Here is a 23,541-nt window from a genome sequence, read left to right on the forward strand (position 1 = left end):
AGATGAACAACAAATTGGTTTTCATAAGATATTTTAATAGATTAATACCGGCACCAATCATCTTTGACACCACAATATCAATTTGCAAACCATACTTTAAAATGAATAAGGGATTTGAGTGCACGTTTCCTTTATTTTTTTCTCCACATTGCAATGGTGTTGCAAGCTCTTCTGCACTGTAGACGTCCACACCACAGATGACATGGTCCCTGCAGCAGATACACAGGTTCTGCCACTGAACATTGGTCAGATGTTCCCAGCAGTGACACAGTCAACCAATCAAAGTGTAAAGCTGACAGTGAATGGGATCCTGGAAGGTATTCTTCCTCACACTTTTACATATCTCTGACCTTCGTCACCATTGTTTCCATTGCTCTCCTGGCCCTTCAGGCCATGTTCAGGTAATTTGAAGGTCAGTCTTAGTGCTTTGCAGGGGCAGGTTTGTTTACAGGTTGGGGCTACAAAAAAGGGAGCTACTGGGGAAGGTTCCCCCATTGCCCCTGTGGTGTCTGTCTCTGCTGTAGGTCTTCTACTGTCATATTACCCCTTACCACCAACCCATCCCCCCCGCCCCCCTCAGTCAAGCAGTTTTGAGTGCTCTATTCTGGTGATGGTCCAGTCCGGTGGAACCCCCTGGGTAAACTCCCGCTGAAACCTGCCGAAAAACACAAGAAATCTGATAGAAGTACCTCTCATAACCAAAGCACCCCCCCCATCCATAAAAATCTCTCTAGCTGCATACTAAAATGCACACCTGCATATAACATACTTTCCCCCCACTAACACCTTTTTCCTGGGGCAGTCTGCCATTGGAGAGTCCTGAGACAGCCTCTTAGTTACTTACTCGTAATTAGCCGTGAGCAGTCTCTTTTGTTCTGATATCCTTTCTCCACCAAGGGCTACCTGGAAGACGCGCGCGCCATCCAGGGATTCATCCGGAAGCTCAGCACTCGTTAAGTACCAGAACCGCATCAGAATACTGACAAACTTACGACCTGTGAGAACGACAGGGAAAAGAGTCAGTGTACGCTACAATGTGGCGGAACATGGTGTAGTTCTGTTTAGTGCTCGTGGTTCAAATCTTGTGAATAATGAGTTGTGAGCACGCAGAAATAGATTCCCACTTAAGTATTAAGTGATTGTTATCTTAATGCCTATCTATGCATTGCTACACTGTACAACATTCCATTGTTCACTGGTTCTGCTGTTACCATTGTCGTCATAATAGATCCCCACATCACTTGGTGTGGTGTACATGATTTCATCTGGTTCTGCAGAGAGTGCCTCCCGGTGGCTTGGAGAAAGAAGGGTACATTTCTCCTCCAGTTTGCCAATCAGCTGTATGGAAAAAAATAAAATGATCCAAGCACGTATTATGCAATTTGCCCCACTGTCAAAACAAGTTTGACAAATATGGTAAATAATCAAGTAGGAAAAAAAAGTTGAAAGTAACTTAACATGAATGTTATATAGGTTCACTTACATCTTTGGCCACCAGACCTTCAAGAGCCTCAAACTGGCATTGAGAAAGAAGCCTTGAGACAAGGGAGAAGGCCTGCAAAAACAAAAAAAAACAAAACAAAAAAAAAAACAATCAAATCATTGACAGGGGTTAAGACATTGATACACTGACATTGTTACCATAACAATTCTACAAAAAAAAATTATGTTAATATATGTCCACTTTCAGACAAACAAGTCTAGCATTACTTTGTTTTTGTTAAGCTTCAAAGCTAACGTTATTAGTCGTTAAATAATTCTGACTAAATTCTAACCCTTGTGTAAAGGTATTTGAGTCACGTCAGCTTGACAGGCTTATCGGGTCAAGTAAGGACATATGAAGCCCTCTGCCCAAGAGTTTGTGAACCGCCAAACCAACGGTAATATTACTAGTATTTATTCCACCACTATTTTATTGACGTTACAATACTGTACGTTTGATGATCTGGGTGAGAGTGCGTATGCAAAATACGTTACAGAAATGTATCCAGCCAGACCATACATTCACGTTAAATTCAGTGTGTTTATTCGTAACGTAAAGGTATTTGAGTCACGTCAGCTTGACAGGCTTATCGGGTCAAGTAAGGACATATGAAGCCCTCTGCCCAAGAGTTTGTGAACCGCCAAACCAACGGTAATATTACTAGTATTTATTCCACCACTATTTTATTGACGTTACAATACTGTACGTTTGATGATCTGGGTGAGAGTGCGTATGCAAAATACGTTACAGAAATGTATCCAGCCAGACCATACATTCACGTTAAATTCAGTGTGTTTATTCGTAACGTCTCATCACATTATCCCGGCACATACCTACCTGCTTTGCCCCATCCGTAAAATCCTCGATATTAAATTCCTTGTCAAAATAGGACCTGATCAAGAAGTAGTATATTCGGGTTCTGAACCATACAAAAGGGTTGGGGACACCAACTACTACCACTTTCTTTGTCTGTCTGTTGGAGTGTCCATCACGGCGTGAACTGAACAGTCGAACCGTGGACAGGACAGGAGCCACCGGTGTCCGATTTATGCTCGTAGTACGGACCAGTACACCCCGATCAACTCTAAAGAAGCGAGTTAGTAACGTTGGAGGCCGGGTGCAACACCTCCCTAGAACGGGCAGCGCCATTGTGTGACTCCCATCTACCCCTGGGCTCCGTCTGTAATAAAGTCCGACGGGAAACATTTGGCATAAAGAAGATATCAGCGAACAAATTCGTTAACATATTATCGACCTCGGAGAACTGTATAATAAATTTTATAATGCAGTATAATAAGATCTTTCACAGTTCTGTAATCGGTCCTCTTCATCTTTTGGAAGTGGACATAAAAAATACCGCCTGCTCATGTAAACTCTAGCTTGTTACAAGATGCAAACACATAGCCTATGTGTTGTTACCTACTAGTGTCGATTTTGACCGCATGCTTATCTTATTATATTAGCAATACAGTATCTTCTTATTTAATATAAAATAACTCTACAAACCAAAAAGACAGCTGCCTGTCTTTAAATTCAAAATTAGGTTATGTTTCCGGGGGAACATATAGAGCAGACACTCGTAAACAGCACGCTGGACAACCTGCACCCGGGGTTTTCTTTGCTGCAGCGTATCCGTTGAAATGTACCTTATGTAGTTAGCAACGTGGTTGCCAGGGTTCGCCCACCCCCGATTTTATTTATTTATTTATTTGACGGAACTACTGGTCGGATTGCTGTGATGATGCAGCATCCCGAGAAAGTTTCGGTGCCCGTGTATACAGCGGTAGATAGGGAGATCTTCCTGAGAGAGATTTACCCAATGGTAAATATATCACCACTACACAAAGCTGAGTATGTACATGAACTGCATTGTATGCGGGAAACAAGTTAAAGAATTGTGTGTTTATGTGTGTTGCAGCGCACTCCGGCTGTGCTAAGGGGTGTCTCCCTTGGGTCTTGCCTTGACAAGTGGACAGTGGATTACCTTCGAGAAAAGGGTGGTGACAGAGAGGTTAAAGTTCATGTATCTTCTGTACCACAGATGGACTTCCTTCGCAAGAATTTCCTGTACAGGTAGCGCCCTGGTTTTGCTGCTAGCTATGCAGCTGAAGAAATAATGTTAAGTTCCCCAAAAAGAAACTATAAAATACTGGGCTTTGAAAAGACTGATCGTATTAAAAACAAAACAAACGAACAAAAAACTTCTCATAGTTTAGTATTTTCCCTATGCATGCAGAAAAACCCTCACCTAGACATCTCTCTTCTGTGTGTTGTCTCAGGACACTGCCATTTGATGTGTTTGTCCAGAGAGCTGCAGAGGCCAAACACTCTGATTTCTTCATCTCTGAGGTCAGGGAATGTTTTAAAAACTTTAATATTAATTTTGATTAAGTTAGATGTGAGTACCATAGGCAGGGTGAATCTATGCACCTGCCACATCTCTGAAGAGAAGGGGGGTTGACATTGCTGGTTTTGAGGGTTATTAGTCTTACCCAGTCTGATTTTGTTTGTGTGTCCCAACAGGAGGAGAGTTACTACTTGCGCTCACTAGGAGATGACCCACGCAGGGTGAGTTTAACTCGTGCATATGTATCTGTTTAAGAACCCTGCAAGACATGCGCAATGTATTCCATGATAATCAATGGCTTCTTTCACTGCCTTCATCCCTTGGCAGTTTTTTCGCTTTTAATGGGATTAAAATTCTATAATCTGAACTATCAGTTATTTATCCTTGCTGAACTTGGATTTAGGAGCTTGTTGAGGGTGTGTTGAACCTGAAGACTTCTCTGTCTTTCAGGAGCCTGCTGACCTGAGGAAGCAATTTCCAGGCTTGGCGGAGGACTTCTCTACCCCAGAGTTCTTTGAGCCTGAGCAGTTTTTCTCCTGCGTGTTTCGCATTAGCTCCTGTGGCCTACAGCTGTGGACACACTATGACGTGAGTGATGGGAAGAAGAAGAGCAGGGTGGTGTGAAATGAGAAGAAATGAATGAGGGATATATGAGAAGGAATGGAAATGTAAAAGATTAGGAAAGTGTGAGGAACAGAGATGCATACAGGAAAGAGAAGGACAGCCACACCCTCCTCATGCTTTCTTGTTCTCTCCTCTGTTAGGTGATGGATAACCTGCTGGCTCAAGTGAGCGGGCGGAAGCGTGTAGTTCTGTACAGCCCTCAAGATGCAGAAAACCTTTATCTATCAGGTAAGACAATCAATTTTATTTACACAATGAACCTGTAATTCTTGTCTGAAGAATCCTCACCAAGTTTCTGAAACCTGAATGGGTGTTGTGATATATTTTCTAGATGTGCCGAGGGTGCTCCTTTCCCTTAAAATACAGACAAAGAATTAAGTTAAAGGTTAGGACACAGAGTGTAAGACATCAGATAAAATGTTCCTTTGAATGTTTGGTTTCGGCCTTTATACTGTATGAAAACTGAAAGTTACAGTGATTCAAATCTATGAGGAGTCATTGGAAAGTAAATGCTTCCTGAATCATGTCATTACAAATGAACATCCAAATGTGGACTACTGGTAGCAAAACGATGGACCTCTTAATCCCATAATCATTCTACATTTTGGTATTAAGTGATATTTTGCGTTTTTGGGACCCCTTTTAATCTAATTACATATTACGTTACAAAGATTAAGGGTTTTTAGTGGCTACTTTTTGTCATGACTGTTGTTGCAATTATCAGCTGCTGCTTAAGCTTCTCATTTCTCTTGTAAGGTGACAAGTCGGAGGTTCTGGATATTGATTCCCCTGATCTTAAGCAATACCCGAGATTTGTGAAGGCCAGGCGGTACGAGTGCGTGCTTGAGCCCGGAGACCTCCTCTTTATTCCTGGTATGGAGGCCTGGGGGTCAAAAAGCATTGAGGCTAGTGGGTGGGGTGAGAGATAGGAGATAAAATGTGGGAGAGGCTGGAAACAGGACCTCCACTTTTGAAAAGGAAAATGTAACCGCAGATCCACAAGTCCTCAGCTCCTTATTCCTAGCATTGAAGGTCATGTCTACTGTCGAAGTGAAAACATTCCAATTTCATGTGTCTTTGGACAATTTGTTAAAGGAACAAGTAGAATACTGCTCTGTATTAAAACGTGAAAAGGTGAAAATAATTTCAAATAGATCATGCACCATAGAACCTTTTGCATCCCTCTAATGATTCCCTTTTTCCCCCAGCTCTGTGGTTTCACAACACCCTTGCTCTGCAGTTTGGGGTCGGTGTCAATGTATTCTGGCGCCACTTGAAGGCTGAGAGCTACGACAAGAAAGACCCTTATGGGAACAAAGACCCTGTGGCTGCCGCCAGAGCGATGCAGGTTCTGGAGCGTGCGCTGCAGGCCCTGGAGGAACTTCCGCCTGACTACCGCGACTTCTATGCTCGTCGCATGGTCCTGCGTATCCAGAGCTGTGCTTACTCCCGCAAGTCAGAGGTAGCAGTGCAGGGGTTCAGCCCCACTGAAACACTGACTGCCAGCGATTCAGAGACTTCAGTTCCCAGCAGCCAGATCACTCACCAGGACTGAACATTTCGCCTTATTCACATCATGTATCAAGAAAACCATTACAATTCAAAGATGTCAGGTTTCTCACCTTATTTATTTTGATGTCCCCATGTAAAGAAATACATGGGGCCGTTGGAAAAGAAAAAAACAATCAATGACCAAACAAGACCGAGACAATTTAATATACAAAATGCAAAGTCTTTGGCTCGCACAATCCAAAGAAGCACTCTTCCCAAGCAGTGTAACATGATGCCTAAATTCTTTTAACTTGGTTCAGTCTCTGCCTCCCCACCCCAAATTAAACATAGTACTGTGCAGTGCTCTTAGGAAATATTTATATTTAAGGGCTGAGGCCATACACCATAAATACTGCTGAGCAATATTTGACCCCCTGTCTTTTAAATCTAACTGCTCATTGGCTGGTTTGTTTATTTCTGAGCCACCGTCTTAACAGCTGTAAAATAATGTTAGCCTTGCAATTTTACACCATCAACTAGTGCTGCTATGACCAATTGAAGAGCTGTTTGTTCTCAAGCGGTCCAAACCAAAAGAATAAATTTAGATACACTTTGAAGATTTTTTTTTTTCCAAATGAAAATGAACTATACGTTGCATATTTCTAAAATGGTTTTGGTGTCAATTTTTTTTCAATGGGTCTTTCATGACTGACTATGATATGATGAGGAGACATGGCCTTCTACTGTTTAAGCTCTCACTTTTTCAGTCACGGCAGGCGGACAGTTGAGGCCAGGTATTTGAGGTGAGACGGTCAGCTGTAATTGCAAAATAATTTTTGATGGTGCTACTGCAAGTCTGCCACTTTAGACAGCTATTTTTAAACAACTATAGACTCATACCTAACACATTCTTCTTCAGTAAAAAGTCAGGCTTTCAAATAAATCAAAGCATGGAAAAGGCTCTAGTGAAAATAGTAAATACCCTCAGGTTAAGTTTTGATAATAATAATGTATCACTTCTTATCCTGAATCTAAGTTTTGCATTTGATATAGTAAGGCATGATATATTAACTGACAAACTGGGTGACCTTTCTGGCAGGTCTTTTTGGTTCTGTACAGAAATATAACAGGGTGACCATTCTTTATCTACAGTACTTTGGTGACCTTGTGTCAAAGACGGATATTACCAATGGAATTGCAAAGGGAAGTATTCTTCGGCCACTTTCTCCCAATGGACAATATCATAATGTTAGTTTCCATTGTTATGCCGATGACACACAACTGTATCTGGGGAACAAAGCAACCCGAGTGTGCTCAATGTATTGACAACTGACTTGTCAGCCATTAATGAGTAGAACATGCCTGAAATTGAACGAGGTTAAGACGCTCGGATGGACAATCCAATCTGTTTTATCTATCGCGGCTTTCCATCTCGAGATAAAAATTTGAAATCTGGGAGTTGGACCATGGTCAGTGACGAAGAAAAATTGCAAGTGAGACCCTTTTAAATACAGTAATATGAGGTGCTTTATAAATAAAGTTTATTATTATTATTAAATCACGTCTGTTATTTTTCCCCGATGAAATGAAACGTCCTTGCCAGGCTAATACTGCCTCCGTCGTGAATCTCCTGAGATTCCCGAGAAAACATTCTGCATTTTGGGAATCACCAACGCTCAAATCGCGCAAAAGCAGTTTGCGTGTTGCGATTGTTGCAAGGGAAATTTAACATTATCTCGACGTCTGGTGATGCACAGGTTGCTGGTGGAAGGTACTTTGTTCAGTTGAAAAACGTTTTCTATTTATCTACTATTTTTCCATTCCCCAAATAACCGAGTAGCCAAAATAGCTACAATCAAGGCATCACTGCTGAAATACCATACCCTAAATTAACCGGAAATATAAATCTCTCAGTGCATGGTTCTGTGACGTCGGTGCATAACCATAAGTTCTGATTGGGCTCGGCACTTTCAAAGCCAGTTGGGGGGTGCGAAACTTGGATGACGTCACAATAAGGACTATGAAGACTCGTAATTCCACTCTATAAAAGAGCGATCTGAAAACCTTGACAATGACGTGAAAATGGAGGAAGGCTCTCTCACCAGGATCCAGGGTGACAGAGAGCATGATGCCAAGGGCCTGCTTGGGAAAAAGAGAGCTGAGGCTCTGGCTAAAGCCACGCGCCACCAGTTCTACCAGAGTGACCGCGTCAAAAAGTTCAACAGCATGCTCCTGCTTACCGAGACCCTGAAGGTGAGAGAGGAGCAGATGGAGATAAAGCGTCAGATGGAGATCGCTGCCGAAGAGGAGACCAAGAAGTTCATGGCAGAGATCAGGCGGCAGGAGCTGGAGGCCGTGGAGAGGGAGCGGGAAAAAGTGAGGCGGCGCGAGAGGGAACAGGCGGCTAATGCTGAGTGTCTGATGCAGCAGCTGAAGAATCCGGACCTCACGATGAAACTTGAGAGGGAAAAGGAGGTGGAGGAGTGCCAACGCTGGCGGGAGAGGTACGAGCGTGAGAAGGCTGAGGTGCGGAAGAGGGAAAAAGAGGAGAAAGTGAGCGCCAGGAAGGCGCATGAGTTCCTCGTGTCCGCGCGGGACGCTATCCGGGCAAGGGAGGCGCAGAGGCACGAGATGGAGGAGGAGCGGCGGAGGCTGGCGTACGAAGAGAAGGAGCGGAGGGCAAGGAGGAGAGAGGAAGAGGGGGCAGAGAGGCGCAGGCAGATCCAAATGTACAAGCAGAAGCTGGCGTATCAGCTGGCTGCACAGCTGCAGGAGAAGGCCGGGCGACACGACGAGCAAACTGACAGGGCCATGGAGCAGGCCGACGCCCGCCACAAGAGCGAGGCGGAGCGCAAGCGACAGGAGAAGGCCGAGAAGACCAAGGCCACTCTCAAAGCCATCGCTGCCGCGAGGGAGCTGAGATGTAGGGTGCTGGAGCAAAGGGTGCAAGAGGAGCAGAGGATTGCGCGGGATGTGCTCCACGCCAACCAGGAGGCAGACCGCGCCCACTGGGAGGGGCAGCAGCTGAAACGGCAGAAGAAGAAGGAGGCGCGCGGCTCTATGGACGGCATACTCCGACAACAAATGGCCGAAAGGCTCACCAAGGGGCAGCTGTCGAGGAGCGAGCTGCTGGACTTTGAAAAGAAGAACGCTCAGCTGCTCGCAGAGGAGGAGGAGCAGTTCCAGCAGTACACAGCGGAGGTGATTGAAGCGGCCGCCAAGACCAACCGCAACACGTGTGCACTCCGTAAGGCCGCCAGGCAGACCATGGTGTGTGGACTGGGCCCTATCACCGGAGGAATGAGGGCCGGTTATCTGATCTCCAGCAGTCCCTCCCATGCAAGGGTGCCCAATTACATCGGCACCACAAATGAGAACATCAAAAGGCTGTACGCCAGCACTGGTGCCCAGCACGACAGAAGAATGGACTTCATATGGTGAAGATAACCTGAGTAATAGTTCCTAATGAAATATATCATCTGGCAGCTGCATTGGGATGCAACGTGTATGATTTTCCTTATATCACCTCCTTGTGCTATATCACCAAATATAGCACAAGGAGGGTACAACACCAGAGAAAAGAATATAAAATTAACAAAATACTTTAAATACAATGCAAGTCAATTATCCTCCACACCCCGAAAGGGGACCAGGAATAATCTAATGCCAGAGAAACTCAGATGCAGAAGTAGCTCATTGAGCAGGGGGTGTAGGGTGGAGCAGCTCAGTGAGGTATGAGCAGGGTGTGCTGTTGGAGCAGCCAAGTGAGGTATGAACATGCCGTACTGTTGGAGCAGCTGAGTGAGGTGTGAGCAGGGGTGTGCTGTTGGAGCAGTTCAGTGAGATGTGAGCAGGGTGTATTGTTGGAGCAGCTCAGTGAGCTATGAGCAGGGTTGTGCTGTTGGAGCAGCTCAGTGAGCTATGAGCAGGGTTGTACTGTTGGAGCAGGCCAGTGAGGTATGAGCAGGGTGTACTGTTGGAGCAGCTCAGTGTGGTATGAGCAGGCTGTAGGGTTGGAGCTGTACAGTGAGGTATGAACATGGCGTACTGTTGGAGCAGCTCAGTGAGTTATGAGCAGGGTGTACTGTTGGAGCAGCTCAGTGTGGTGAGGGGGTGAAACCCATTTAGTAGGTAAAATGAAGAGTTTATTCTGATTTGATGGAGAACCAGTACAGCTTACAGTGGATGGGGTATGCTTGGATTTTTATTTATTTATTTATTTATTTATGTATGTATGTTTGTATGTATTTATTTATTTATGTATTTATTTATTTATTAACTTTTGTGGTGTGGGTTGTTACTTTTGACAATAGAAATACAGTAACGTTCCTATTAATTTGAAGGGTAACCTGAAGATATAATTAAATTCAGTTTGAGCTATAGCAGGACATGTGATCAAACTGTCAGAACAGTTTCAAGACCTGATTCTGCGGTAGTGTTTTCATAATGAAATACTGAAAATAGTATCTATAATTCACACAAATTTTGAGGGGAAAACATAATTTAATAAATATATTCACTTAAGGTATAAATACTTTTTTTTAGGACATTGCTTATTTGAAAAATTCAAATTTTGTGTTAGGATGGGATGATATGATGGCACACAGTGCCACCTACAGACAAGCATGTTGAACTGCACTTTTAGAATTTGGCCCAAAACAATAGCCTACGTAAGTACGCAAACACAGATGCTTTGAGCAACGCAGAGTCGATTTCATGCATTGTTACTTTCAAAAATGTCACCTGAAATTCCTTACGCAAAGCAAGCCTGAGCTGCGGTGTCAAGCGTCGCAGTGTCGCCGCGAGAGGCGCTATAGCAGGTATCAACAGGATGAAGCCATCTTGGATTTGTGCTTTCTTCCGCTCAGTCTTTTCACAACTGTCCTGGATCGCCCCGTAAGGACTCAGGTTTATTACCTCTACCGGGACATAAGTACGTGAATGCAAACGATTCAGTGCCGGGCTGAAGCACTGTAAATGCTCCGTTAGATCCTAGATGATCTGGGTACATGCTGTGGGTTTTCAGAAATAATCAGAAGACTGGAGAATTTTTGCACAAGAATTCTCATATGTTAAACACATGAGGATGGCAGCGGTGTCGTAGCGAGCTTCAGGAAAGCATTTGAGTTCTTGTTGTTGGTAATGCAATCTGTTAACCAAGTTGTCTTGCTAATAAATAGTATGGGACATCACACCAATAGTAACAACTTACTATCTTTTCATCAGATCAGGCAACATTTTTGGCATTCACTAAGCAGAAGACAAAACAGCTTCAACTTCCGCTTTAATAGACATTTCAAATATTGCACAAACATTACAATTCCTTCTTTTTTTAAAAACAGTTTTAAAGCTTTGTAAACAGGGTGATGCATGGTCTCCCAAAGTTTGCGGGATCCAAAGCTCGGGTGACAGCAGGCTGGAGTGGGGTGGGGTGGGGTGAGGTGGGGCTCGGGGGGGAGGGGCTTTCCTCAGCTCTGCTCCGCCCCCTCATGTTACATCATCACCATCTCTGAGGCCTTGCTCATTTCAGACTGCATGACATTGAGGCATGGAATGCTGACCTAAAGCGTTTCTACGAGATCGGTTTGAACTGAGCCAGGCTGTTGAGGTCCATGTGTCAATGCAACAACCGATACATTCAGCAAGAATTCAGCATTATTGCAGCACATTATTAATTCGATTTTCTTAATACAAAATTAATATATATTTATTTTTTTCACGAAGGGTGATAGTTAATCCATGACGTGCTGACATACTTTCTGTGATGATGGCTTTACTCTTTTCTTTGTGCCAAAAAAGTAATAAAAACAAAAACATAAGAAGTGAAAAGTAAGCTTCTTATACATGGCCATTGGGGCCTGTCCCTGGCCACCTAGTGCTATGCTTGGCCAATGTGCACCACGAATGTGAACATGAATGCAGGCTAAGGAAGAACAAGCTCACACGCGCACATAAAGTATCACGGGGTTCCAGGGGCGAGAGAGATGGAGGTCTTTAAAAATAAACAAAACCCAAAAAAATGAAATTCTCAGCAAAGAAGAGAACACACAGTGAGCCTGTTCGGTCCAGTAACAGGTCACCTGTGTGAACAAAGTCACCCACCCACCCAAAGACAAGTGCTTGTCTGCATGGACTGTGCAGTTTAGCAGCAGAGGGAGAAGACCCGTAGCTAAAAGCGCAGTGAGACCTTGAGCACGCAGTGGCTGCAGGAGCAATATCATCGACGGTCATGGGAACACCCAGTCTGTGGTGTTGAGTGGAGGGGGAGGGGGGTGGCCCCGCTAGCTTCACACACCTTTCGGTCCCAATCCGAAGGTGCTCACAGACCGGAACGTTCCGGAAAACCCGCCCCATCCCAGAATGCTGTGAACTCCGTTTTCCAATCTTCTCTCCCTTCAGTGCTGCTGATATGGGGTCCAGAACCATCCTGAGCGTGCGGTCGCGTGGTCAGGTCATCCGCGTGCGGTTCAGAGAAGCGAGGCACAATGATTCAACTGCCACCCGGTTTGGCATGAATGATACTGCCGGGGTTTGATTTGCTTGCTAAAATATCATTATTCATTCTCTTTAACAATAGAAAAAATAAACCCTAGGAAACATGGCACATAGCATATGTCTGTGTGTGTGTGTGTGTGTGTGTGTGCGCGTGTGTGTGTTTGTGTGCGTGTGTGTGAGTGTGAGTGTGTGGTTGCATATGTTTAGGATAAATTTCATTTCATATAATCTTCATTTTTTCACTGTTTCGTTGAAAATGGGAGTGCGGTGTGCTGGGTGAACGGCCGGTGGAAATCTTGAGCCGAGCGACGCCGCCGACGGTCGGTCAGAGATGTGGTTGCAGTCGGGGGGGGGGTCAAAGGTCATTATTGCTGGGAGAGCAGGGCGCTCCGGTTGGCTTTCATTTTCTCTAGTCGTTTGACCAGGTGGCTGTTGCTGGCCTCCAGCTCGTCGAGCTTGTCAAGCGCTGACCGCAGCTATGCCCGGGAAAAAAAGGGTAGACTGGCGTGAGAAAATCAAATCCAATCCAATCCAATCTAATCAAATCAAATGTATTTGTATAGCGAACTTTATAAATATTTGTCACGATACACTTTACAATGGACACATAAGCTAGCCTATGGTGGTGGTGGAGAAGAAAAACTCCCCAGGTGGGACCAAAGGACCAGCCAAAAATGGGAGAAAAGTAAAGAAAGGAATCCTGTGCCTCTGTGGGATGTTTGCCTACCTCTCTCTGCAGCCTGCGCTTCTCAGCTTTCAGCTCGTCCTCAACTTTCTCCGCGTTCTCAGAGGCAGACTTGTAGCGTGTCACTTGACCTTCCAACCGTATAACCTGCAGTGACAAGAAGAGAAGGCAGTCCAGTGTGAACTTAGCGGCAGATGCAGTGTAACTTAAATTCAAACATCCTGAACTCTGTACTTACGTTCTGCTCCAAAGCTGTCACCTCCTGCTCTGATTTGACAAGTTTAAACTTGAGGTCACTAATTTGCCTGTTAGCATCTCCTGTGAAGGGGGAAATGTTGGATGTTAGATACAAAAAGGCTGTGCAATACGTTAGTCTTTTAAGTACCTCTTCAACTGAATAGCCCCTTTTAAAGAAAGCGAAGTCTGATAATGAGGTGTGCATCTTTTGATTAAATATACTACAATACAAGTTCCTCTCCATTTCAATCAATAGATATTTATTGTCTTCCAGGGGTGATTTGGTGGCAGCAAAGATAACGACAGATACACAAAGATACACAGGACACAACAGACATGGGGAGGGATTTCATGGCCATGAGCATTTCTGATTGTAACTTATATACAGTATCTGCAGCACAGGCCCAGGCGCACGTTAGCGTGGCTTACTTTGGACATCCAGGATGAGTGGGTCGGTGCCGTTCTCCAGGACCTCGCTCTCGGGGCTGGCGCCCTCCTGCGTGCCGTTCTTCTGCTTCTGCTCCAGCTGAGCCTTCAGCCTCTTCACCTGTGCAGGGCAGACGGGTGGGTCCCCCCCGATTCAGCTCGGGCCACTGCTCCGACCTCAGCCCAAATCACGGTTTAACCAAGGCCCCCCGCTCTGACCGTTCAACGGCCCATCGCAGATCAGCTGACTGCTCGGTTTGACAGGTCAGCTGAGCTGCCTGACAGCTCAACACAGCTGTACACTCTGCTATAGGTCCTCCAGGTGCTCAAGATTTTGAGCTTAAAGCAAGATAAATCACAGAAATGTGTGAAGCACAGCTGCGACAGCCAGACTTACCTGTTCCATCAAAGTCTCCCTCTCATCCACCAGCTTTCTCAGGCGAATCTCTGCAAGAGAAACATTGAAGATGAAATGGCGGTTTGGGATATAAGGCATGAATCAGAACTTATAATATAAGACTCTGGTCTTACAGAAAGATTAGTACAAAGGCTTGGTAGGGTAAGATTTTGTCAATGGTACAACTTTTTGGTGCAGCAAAGGGTTATGCTGTTTTGTTTGTAATATTACATTTAAGGTAATATTACTTACTGTAGCAAACAGACAATAGAAACTTTGGCCATTGAATTATTTCATTTACAAATTTAAGGTCCAAGATAGAATGAAAACTCTTTTCCAGAGCTTTATCTTCATCAAAACATTGAAATACAAACCACTCATCATTCTTTGCTGAGAAAAAAACAGTCCATTATGATCAAAGCATAAATGTAAAAAAGTCAAATGTTAACATACCAGGGAGAGGAGCCAGAATGGTGGGTAAGGGGCTGGGTCAGGGTAGGAGGGGTTTATGTCACATGAGGCATGCAAATGAGCTGATATCCTCTACTGTAGGTTAGCATGCAGACTGTGGAGTGAAGACACAACTACAAAAACCCAATTGTTGTGCTGCTGACATCACACTCGCTTACTCGCTTACCCTCTCTCTCTCTCTCTCTCTCTCACACACACACACACACACACAAAGAATAGAATTCTCTCTTAATACTTATTTCTCCATGGCTGTAAGATTAGACTGATACATTTTTTGATACAAAAAATAAACATTAGCACATACCTTAATTTATCTGAGCAAAAAGCTAGGTAAAGTGTAATCAGTAGCTGTTCATTATAAGCTGTAAATTATTAAATTTGAAATGCTGTAACTGCTACAAAATTCCAAAGGAGTAATATCTTTTTTATATCAAAATTTAAATCATTTTAATTTGAGCATACATAAATGCTGTAGCAGTCATTTCATATGGTGATGCAAGCTTTCAATTTGACATGCATTAAAAATATTAAATTACAATCAACAAAACATCATGTATTGCATCAGTGTTCATTTTATGTGCTCATAGTCATCATATTACTTTAAGATGGTACTGTATCATAAATTGCACTACAGAATATCATAAGTTATGCAAGTGTGCATTTTCTTAATCAGCATACATCACATTTACTAAAAGTGGGAAAAAGTGTTCACAGCAGGCATATACTGTATTTGATATCAGAACTGCAACATACATACAACCAGTTTACATAGGGGAATGTGTTAAGCTTGGCATATTGCAGACATCTTACCCATGCATTGTTTCATCTCACCTCTACTCAAGTCAATGTGCAAGTAGTATTAAAATGAGTAATATTTAGTCACTGCTTCAGTCTTCCAAGGCTTATGAAGAAAAAGAATGGGCATGCGAGGACACAAGTGTATTGGCAGAATTGGGTGAGGCAATACACTAAATGTCCAGCAGGTGGTGAAACTGAGCATCTAGAGAGCCAGGCAACCTCCCAGCCAATGTCAAATTTGGTCTGAAGTTCTGTTGCAGGAAAGAAATGCCTGCAACAGTTCATGACGTCCATTTTATTCTATGAGCCTTTTAAGTTCACGGTCAGTAATATGTTGATAGCTAAAAACCCCTGACGTCTTCAAATTTTATTAGTCATAGAACTTTGTTCTTTACATCTATCACTGGTAAAATGTGACACCCCTTGGCATGTCTGTACAGCACATTTTATACAAACACACATCAAGGGCCATCAAAGACAAAAAACCCTTTATGCTTTATTTCATCATAAATATATAATTCTTGCACAGAAAAAAGAATGCATTTCAGGCAGTTACAGCTTTGTCAAAGTATAAGAAAGCACTTTATGTGACCAGTGACCCTTCTTGGCAACCTATCTGCATCAATGCCCAGATGTAAGCTTGAAAAAACAACATTTAATACTGCTTCAGTCAAAGAGAAGTGAGTCCCAGTTTATAATTTAGTAACTTTACCAGAGAACAAAAAATCCAAACTAACCACAGAACAGCTTTTTTATGGTTCAAGAGCATTAAAAATCCAATTGTATATGGTGTTGCATGCTCACTATGAAGCTAAACAAAAACATGACATGCTGCTTTAAAGATTCTCTGATAGTGACCACTCACAGAACATTAGGATGGTTCTACATGGGGATGCCCCATATTCTGAAATCAGTCCAGAAATCAGAAATATGTATTTTTGAAAGTTTTAAAGTGTATTACGTTTTACTTTTGTCCTTTTACCATAAAGCAATTCTTTTCTAAAGAGGCTTTGGTACATGACATGGAATGACACTGTTCTTCACACTCTATTAAGCAGGAGTATAGTTAACTGAATAAGCTATTCTCCAATACTCAGTAGTGTTCTTTCTTGCAGTCACTGAATACTAAGAGCGTTTCAAAATACTGCTCATAGTCTAGAGATCTCTTTAACTTAGAACTTTGTAGGCTATTTTTGAGATGAGTTATCTGTTAATTGCCTATTTAAATGATTATACTTTTAGAATTAGTTCATTTCAGTTGGTGAAATAAGCACTGCAGCCGTAATTCACAGCAGAAAGAATATCTCAAACTTAATGACGACTAAAACAAAACCAAGTGACTAAAATGCTATTTGCAGATAACTGATTTACAGATTTAAACATTTGCAAACTGCATATATCATCATTTATCAACAACTGGAAATAACCATACAATTGACAAGAATAACCTAACCTAGATAACCAATATAAAAAAATAAATACACCTTCTGTTGTATACTATCCTCACTGTAAACTATAAGCCAAAATACAATTACTGTGTGATTAAATTAAGTATTTTAAATTTAACCAATTTTACATCTTCATGTAAATATTCATGAGAAATAATCAGATACATTTAAGAGGATTTTCTGCACAGCATATTGCCTCATCAATGTCATGAATATTCCTGGCACAAATGTACAATTTCTTGGAAAAAAAATTAAAGAGGGAAATCAAAGTGAATAACGTCAGGCTCAGAATTGCACTTCTTAGTGCAGCTATCCTTTTTGTTAAAGTGTTACTAAATATCAAACAGGAACTGAATGCAATACTTCCTGCAAGAAGTAAAGGGGTACAATCAAAACAACATTTTCTGTAAAACACCTGACAATACAAGGGTTTAAGGATAACCTAAAGCAACTAATAGTAATAATGGATAATTGCAATTTATTGAAACAGTTCTGATAATTGTAAACACGTTGTGGTGGATATGCTGCTATTGTAAGTGTGTCCAACAAGGACACACTACATTCAGTGTAACATTATAAGCCCCTATTAAAACACATATACTAAAATAAGCATGAAATTGCCATATTATAAATCACTCCTTCTTAACTGCAGTGCATACTATGTAAAAACATGAAGTTAAAAACATGAAAACATGTTGTATGCCACCCACCATAAAGCCCATCTTTCCATAGAAAACTTTCTTTGATAGGTTCAGAGCCAAGAATGTTTTATGTATGCTTTAAGACGACTATGAATTAGACTTGACATGTGACATCCTAGAGTATCAGTGATCTAAGAAGGATCAGGCTTGTAGGACTAAGACATGCGACAGTCTTCTTTGCCTTTACCCTTGCCTTTCTTATTGCTCTTGGATGAATCTCTCCTGCCATTTTGTTCGTTGGTCTGTGATACACTTTCCTCCGTTTCCTGGCTGGCCGTTCTCTGCGTGACATTTCTCTCTGCTGCAGTCGTACATGTCCCTTCCTCAAATACGTCCTCTCCTGGTTGAGTCTCATTTTGCACTTTATCAACCTGCGCTGTGTCCGGCTCTTCTCTGGTCGTGCTTTCCTTGTCCTTCTCGTATCTTGGCTCTTCAGATTTGGTCAAGTGGGCCTCCACATTATCTTGGGTCTCGTTTTGGTCGGTCCCCGCTTGGGGTTCGGCCTTGCTGCCATCCTCCTGTTCTCCCCCACCTTCTGTGGGTGTTGATCCTGCTCCTTCATCCTCATGGGTCCCTCCTCCTGAGACCAAATTTGCTGACACTTCAAGATCATCCTCAAATTCAAATGATTCTCCTTCTTCATTTTCATCCTCCTCCTTGTGGTTGTCCACCTCCTCCTGGGGCAGAGGCTCAACCTCATCCAGCTTTTCTTCTACCACCAATGTGTCTTCCTCTTCTTTGGATAGGCCCTCATCTACCATGCTGTCTACCTGCTGCTGGTCTGCAGATTCCCCACTCTCTCTTCCTGAGTCCTGGCTATTTGTTTCAGTGCTGGAAGTGCCCAGTCCTTCAGCATCATCACAATGTTCTTTCCCAGGGCAATTCCCATCTTCTGTGATCCCCTGCCCCCCTTCTGTAGATTCTTCTCCGTGTCCCATACTGCCCTCTGGTGGTACGTTTACACTGGCGTCCTCTTCTGGTATTGCCATATTCTCTGACTCTTCCGTCTCTTGCTCCACAGAGTTGTCTATGGATGGCTGCTTTTCTCCAGGAAAGTCAGGTGAATCAGTCAGCTCATCCTGCATCAGTGATTCAGCCTCCTTACAGCTGTCAAGGTCTTCAGTTGCTCCTGTCTCAGATGGTGCGGCAGCCAGTTCTTCCGTTTCTGAGGATGGACTTAAGAGTACACATTCCTGGGTGCCTTGATTCGCCACACTTTCCTGTGATGGTGCTTTTACACTGGGGTCCTCTTCTGGTATCGCTATGTTCTCTGGCTCTTCCCTCTCTAGCTCCACAGAGTTGTCCACAGATGGCTGCTTTTCTTCAAGAATGTTGAGTGGGTCAGCTGGTTCATCCTGCAACAGTGATTCGGCCTCCTCACAGCTGTCAATGTCTTCAGTTGTCCCTGTCTCAGGTGGTGCAGCAGCAAGATCTTCAGTTTCTATGGATAGACTTGAGGGCACATATTCCTGGGTGCCCTGGCTCCCCTGAGGTTGCACCTTGTTCCTGTCTGTACCTGTCTCCATTTCCTCCAAACTTTGCTCTTGGGCAGAACCTAAATTAACACAATCTGCAATATATGTAGTCAGGTCAGATTCAGATTTACCTGCATTTTCAACCTCCTGGTCTAGCGCACTTTCACCCTTGAGGTCATCTGTGTTCTCAAGCTTTGGGTTTGGTTCATTTGCAGCCACTGGGTCACCAGTCTTGACGGACTCTGCCTCTTGAGTTTCAGGGCTTTGTTCTTCCTTCACCTCTTCTGTGTCATTTCTTGTCTGAGTTTCCACCTGAGAAGCAGGCCCTGACAGCTGAGTGTCCTCCACCTTCTCAAACCCGTCGGCATTATCAGCACCAGCTGCGGACATGGGACAGCCCTCCAGAGGCTTGACTTTCTCTGTTTTTGCCAAGATTTCGACTGCCTCATCATTAGCCCGTTCTCCTTCAAAGAGTGAGGGTTTGTTCTCTCTATTAGTCATGGTATCATCCTCCAAGCCTTCCGGTAGAGTGCTGGTCTCAGATTTCTCCCCTTTTTCTGATGTGAGGTGCTCCCTGCTGGATATCTCAGCTTGCTCTACTAACTCTTCCACTGTACTTACGCTGCTCTCCGGCATGTCCCCATCATCATCATCTGGTTTTTCACATTCTTTGGAGCTGCTCTCATGCACTCCACCTTTCTTGCCTTTCTTCTTCCTCTTTTTTTTCTTTTTTCCTGAGGCGCCACTTCGATCTTGTTGCGGTGTCTTCGTGGCCGTCTGTGCGGGGGGTTCTTCTGCTTTCTGTTGGCTCTGTTGAGCTGTCGGAGGATGAGGCAAGCCTGTGGTCAAAGAGTCACCTGACTGAGCTTTGTCCTGATCAGCGCCATTGAGTTGCTTTGAATCCATGGCAAAAGTCCCTGGTCCTTGTTCCATATTGGGGACCTCTGTTGAGCCAGGATCCTTTGCGGCCAAACTTGAACACTTCTCGTCATCCTCACCACTCTTCATGTCCCCAAACTCACCCATTTTAGCTGATTTCAAAACTTTTTCTGCCCCATCTCTGTCCTCTATCTCACTTCCCTGTTCTGGGTTGAGATGGTTGGTTTCTAGCCATTCGGCTGTGTCTTTGCTGTCATTCTTGTGGCACTCCAGTGCACTGCTCTCTGCAGCGTTTTCCAACATGTCTTCAATTTGGATGGATCCATCCACACATGATTCTGTATTTTCAAAGCCCTCTTTGAAATCCCCCTGTGCTGCATCTTGTACTGCATTTAGATTTTCATACGCTACTTCGTCCTTTGATTTTTCACTAACTGATCTGGCTTCTAGATTATTCTCAGCAGCACTTTCCACCTCTCCTAACCCAGCACTGTTACATCTTTCACCTACATCTTCTGACCTCTCATGAATGACCTTGTTCTCTCCCTTATCTGCGCTGTTTCCTACACTTTCTCCTTCACCCGTCATCTCTTCCTCTGGGCCTGTTATAACCACCTGTACCTCAGGGTGACAGACAGGTCTGTTGTCAGACTCTGTGATGCTATGGGGGCAGGCATATGACTCTACGCCATTACTGTGCCCAGTATCAACAGGTGCGACCTCATCAGTGCTCGTGGTCGAGTCAGACCGGACCTTTTCCGGGTACTGTCTTTCAGTTATTTCACAATAACGGCTGGAGTTTTGTGAAGACACATGATCTTCACTTGGATGGCCTGGAATCATTGTTTTATCATGCTCTTCTAGAGATTCTGTCTGCCCTTGCTGCCTTTTCTTTAGGTGAACTGAAGCTTTATCCAAGACCGCTCCACTGTCCACCTCCTCCACATCTCTACCTCCCAGCTGTGCCTCCTTGACTTTGCCTGGAAGACCATCAGGAGACAATTGTAGAGCCAAACAGTGAAGAGACGGCAACCATAGCCTGCTAATTTTAGCGGCGTCAAATTAGCGCAGGAGGAAAATAATCGCCACAGGAGAATTAGCAAGAAGGAGGAGGAGGAGGTGGCGGTGGGAGAGAGCGCCAAAGCAGAAGTTCTTGATCCCAGACGAATCAACAGGTGGAGGCACCAGATACTAACCAGAAAGTTGCACTTGGAGCACAGGGGAGAATTACCTCTTACCCTTATAAACGTCTGCCAGGCCTCTGAGCCTGGCTGTTTAAGCCAGTGTTGGTTTATCCAACATCAACCTCAGATTCTCATTTGATTGTATTATTTTTGGACCAGCATCATTTATTAATCTGGTGTAATGCCATAACAAACATTTACAAGGGCAAATTTGTCAATATACTAATTATAAACCCATTTGGAAAGAAATCTACAAAAGCTCTTTTATAGAGGAGATTTGTGATTAGTTGAGTGAAGTTACAAAGTAATATTTTCTCCAGAAATACGTTAATCTTGAATCTGTGAGGAACACAGTCACCCAGAATGAAACCCACAAAATTACACCAATTATTAGTATGTCCACTGAAGCATAAAGAAAACATTAAAATGTAAATATAGAGGGGGAAAAATATAGTGTATTTCCATGGTTACTGAACACCAGGAAATGTGATTGTAGTATGATTGCACATGAATCTTTCTACAGTTTTAGAACAGAACTGGAGTCAGGTGTAGGAAACACACAGGAATGCAAGGAATGTGTATTAGGGGATTTACAAACAAGTAGTAAGCAGCAAGAAGGCCATTTGGTTAGTGGTAAATGATAGACAAGCAATGTTAACTGCAATTGCAAGTGCACAGCAATGTGCAGCTACGTTGACAGCGTCTTACCTAGCATGCCGTCACCGCCCGCATGGGGTGTCTGGGAGTCCTGAGCCAATCTTGTAGCAGAGTCTGCATTGGCCAGCCCATCGAGTACACCTTCTCCTGCTTCCCCATTGGTTGTCAGGTCAGCCCCCAGTACTATCCCGTGTTTCTGTACAGGGGTAAAACAAGGACTATAATTGAATATCAGACTCCACAAAACCCCACAAAACTTTTTCCAAAGTTCGATCTGATTCCAAATTGGCATCGATCGTAGATTGGATAACACCTAGCCACATGCACTATGAAATCATCACACAAGAATATTCAAAGATTGCAAATGATGCTGTAATCGAGTTAGCCACTTTTCACATCTTACATGAGATCTGGAGTTGTGTCAGGAAATTGACAATACATACTACTAATTTTCTAATTTTCAGGTGTACAGGTAATCTCATCTGAATTTAAAGATAAAAAGGATTGGCTCCATTGTTTATGGGGGAAATCCAATATGCACACCAAAATACCTTTAGAACATCTTTCAGTTGGACCACCTCATCCCTGAGCTCATCCCGCTCATTCCGGATTGCATCAGAATACTCCTTCTGCCTTTCTAAGGCCTGAGCAATGCCCCCAGAGGGCGAGGAGGAGCAAGTGCAAGCAAAGAGGGAAATAAGAGATTTGTGAAGCAAAGAGTAGAGCATGTGACACTGAAGAACTGTGGAAAGCAAGGCCTGACTGCTTCTTAAGCAGCTCTAATGTCATTAAATACACAATCCCTCCGAAACTTCATTTTCACAATCCCTCTGGATCATTTTCACTGTATGTGCACCATCATTAACACGCAATTAAAAGTCTAAATTGAACTATAATCTTTCAGTTTCATGCTGAATAAAATGATGTACCATTATCTTCAATAAGTCATATTTTCAGGAGATACCTTTATCCAATATGACTTGCACAGGTATAATGCACAATACATAGAGTCTACATCACATATAATGTAGTCCTAATTTAGCTAATGCAGGGCTAATTTAGCAGACATCTTCCTTTAGACTATGTCTGATGGTTTTGAGGGTCCACCCAGCATACCCCAATCTTTTTATCCTTCCACTCCACGGTTTCCTGCAGGTCAGAGATCTCCCTGACAAAGCCGTCCTGTTTCATACGGAGCTGACGGATTTCCTGGCCATCGGAGGATGGAGTGGAAGGGTGAACGAGAGCAGAGACAAGGAAAGGAAGGAGAAGAGAGGAGAATGAGGAAAATCAGCATGCATAGAAAAACATCAGAAGCAAAAGGGGCCGGCAGACAAAAGACAGGGGTCGTTCCACCAGAGAAAGGTCCATTTCAGAAAGTTAGATTTTTGAATGGTGCCAAGCTCTCCAGCCATTTGGGAAGACGGAAACATAGCAGGTATGCCTCCATTGAGGTGCATGAAGGCAGCCACTGTTGTTGTCTGTCTGCAACTCACCAGCTGAGCTGCACAGTTACTGAGACTGCAGAACTGGTGCAGGGGGACTCGGTACCCAATCAACAGGACAAGTCACTACTAAATGATGGGGGGGGGGGAAGGCAACCTGCTGACTGGAACTCTCCTCCCCTGGGCAAGGATGAGAAGCCTAGCCTAGTGAAACAGATGATCGGAGGGCATGGTGGTCCATGCTAACAGAGGCTCCAGTGACAGTGACACAGAAGCTTTGGCTCTGATCAGAAGCACT

The 23,541-nt window shown here is 43.7% G+C and overlaps 4 protein-coding genes across 25 annotated transcripts in view; 2 read left to right on the forward strand and 2 right to left on the reverse strand.

Moving 5' to 3' along the window:
* Positions 1–14: 14 nt before the first annotated feature.
* maip1 (matrix AAA peptidase interacting protein 1) lies at positions 15–2,908 on the reverse strand. The gene is made up of 6 exons (XM_035393977.1): positions 2,903–2,908; positions 2,321–2,663; positions 1,484–1,555; positions 1,212–1,338; positions 845–995; positions 15–655 (listed from the first exon to the last, which is right to left on the reverse strand). The coding sequence occupies exons 2-6, from the start codon at positions 2,630–2,632 to the stop codon at positions 577–579; spliced, it is 741 nt and encodes a 246-aa protein (XP_035249868.1). The 5' UTR covers positions 2,633–2,663; positions 2,903–2,908; the 3' UTR covers positions 15–576.
* Positions 2,909–2,915: 7 nt separating this feature from the next.
* Positions 2,916–7,506, forward strand: tyw5 (tRNA-yW synthesizing protein 5). The gene is made up of 8 exons (XM_035393976.1): positions 2,916–3,305; positions 3,402–3,556; positions 3,763–3,832; positions 4,007–4,051; positions 4,281–4,418; positions 4,595–4,682; positions 5,211–5,327; positions 5,663–7,506. The coding sequence occupies exons 1-8, from the start codon at positions 3,222–3,224 to the stop codon at positions 6,007–6,009; spliced, it is 1,044 nt and encodes a 347-aa protein (XP_035249867.1). The 5' UTR covers positions 2,916–3,221; the 3' UTR covers positions 6,010–7,506.
* Positions 7,507–8,027: 521 nt separating this feature from the next.
* On the forward strand, positions 8,028–9,386 carry LOC118214384 (coiled-coil domain-containing protein 173-like). The gene has a single exon (XM_035394300.1). It carries the CDS (start codon positions 8,028–8,030, stop codon positions 9,384–9,386), a length of 1,359 nt encoding a protein of 452 aa, XP_035250191.1.
* A 1,826-nt stretch (positions 9,387–11,212) lies between these two features.
* lrrfip1a (leucine rich repeat (in FLII) interacting protein 1a) overlaps positions 11,213–23,541 on the reverse strand; it is a 57,268-nt gene continuing 44,939 nt past the window's right edge. For 18 of the 22 annotated variants that reach the window (XM_035393951.1, XM_035393953.1, XM_035393958.1 and 15 more), the window contains 4 exons: positions 22,915–23,007; positions 22,350–22,442; positions 21,850–21,994; positions 15,926–20,937 (listed from right to left, as the gene is read on the reverse strand). In XM_035393951.1, the coding sequence (XP_035249842.1) occupies positions 17,759–20,937; positions 21,850–21,994; positions 22,350–22,442; positions 22,915–23,007 (3,510 nt within the window). In that variant the 3' untranslated portion in view covers positions 15,926–17,758. Of the gene's footprint in view, positions 12,917–13,167; positions 13,273–13,363; positions 13,444–13,791; positions 13,910–14,185; positions 14,236–15,925; positions 20,938–21,849; positions 21,995–22,349; positions 22,443–22,914; positions 23,008–23,541 lie in introns of those variants that run through there. The other 4 variants (XM_035393973.1, XM_035393974.1, XM_035393975.1 and 1 more) reach the window with 2 other exon arrangements.

Source organism: Anguilla anguilla, chromosome 15 (assembly GCF_013347855.1).
Source record: "Anguilla anguilla isolate fAngAng1 chromosome 15, fAngAng1.pri, whole genome shotgun sequence".
Taxonomy (NCBI): Eukaryota; Metazoa; Chordata; class Actinopteri; order Anguilliformes; family Anguillidae; genus Anguilla; species Anguilla anguilla.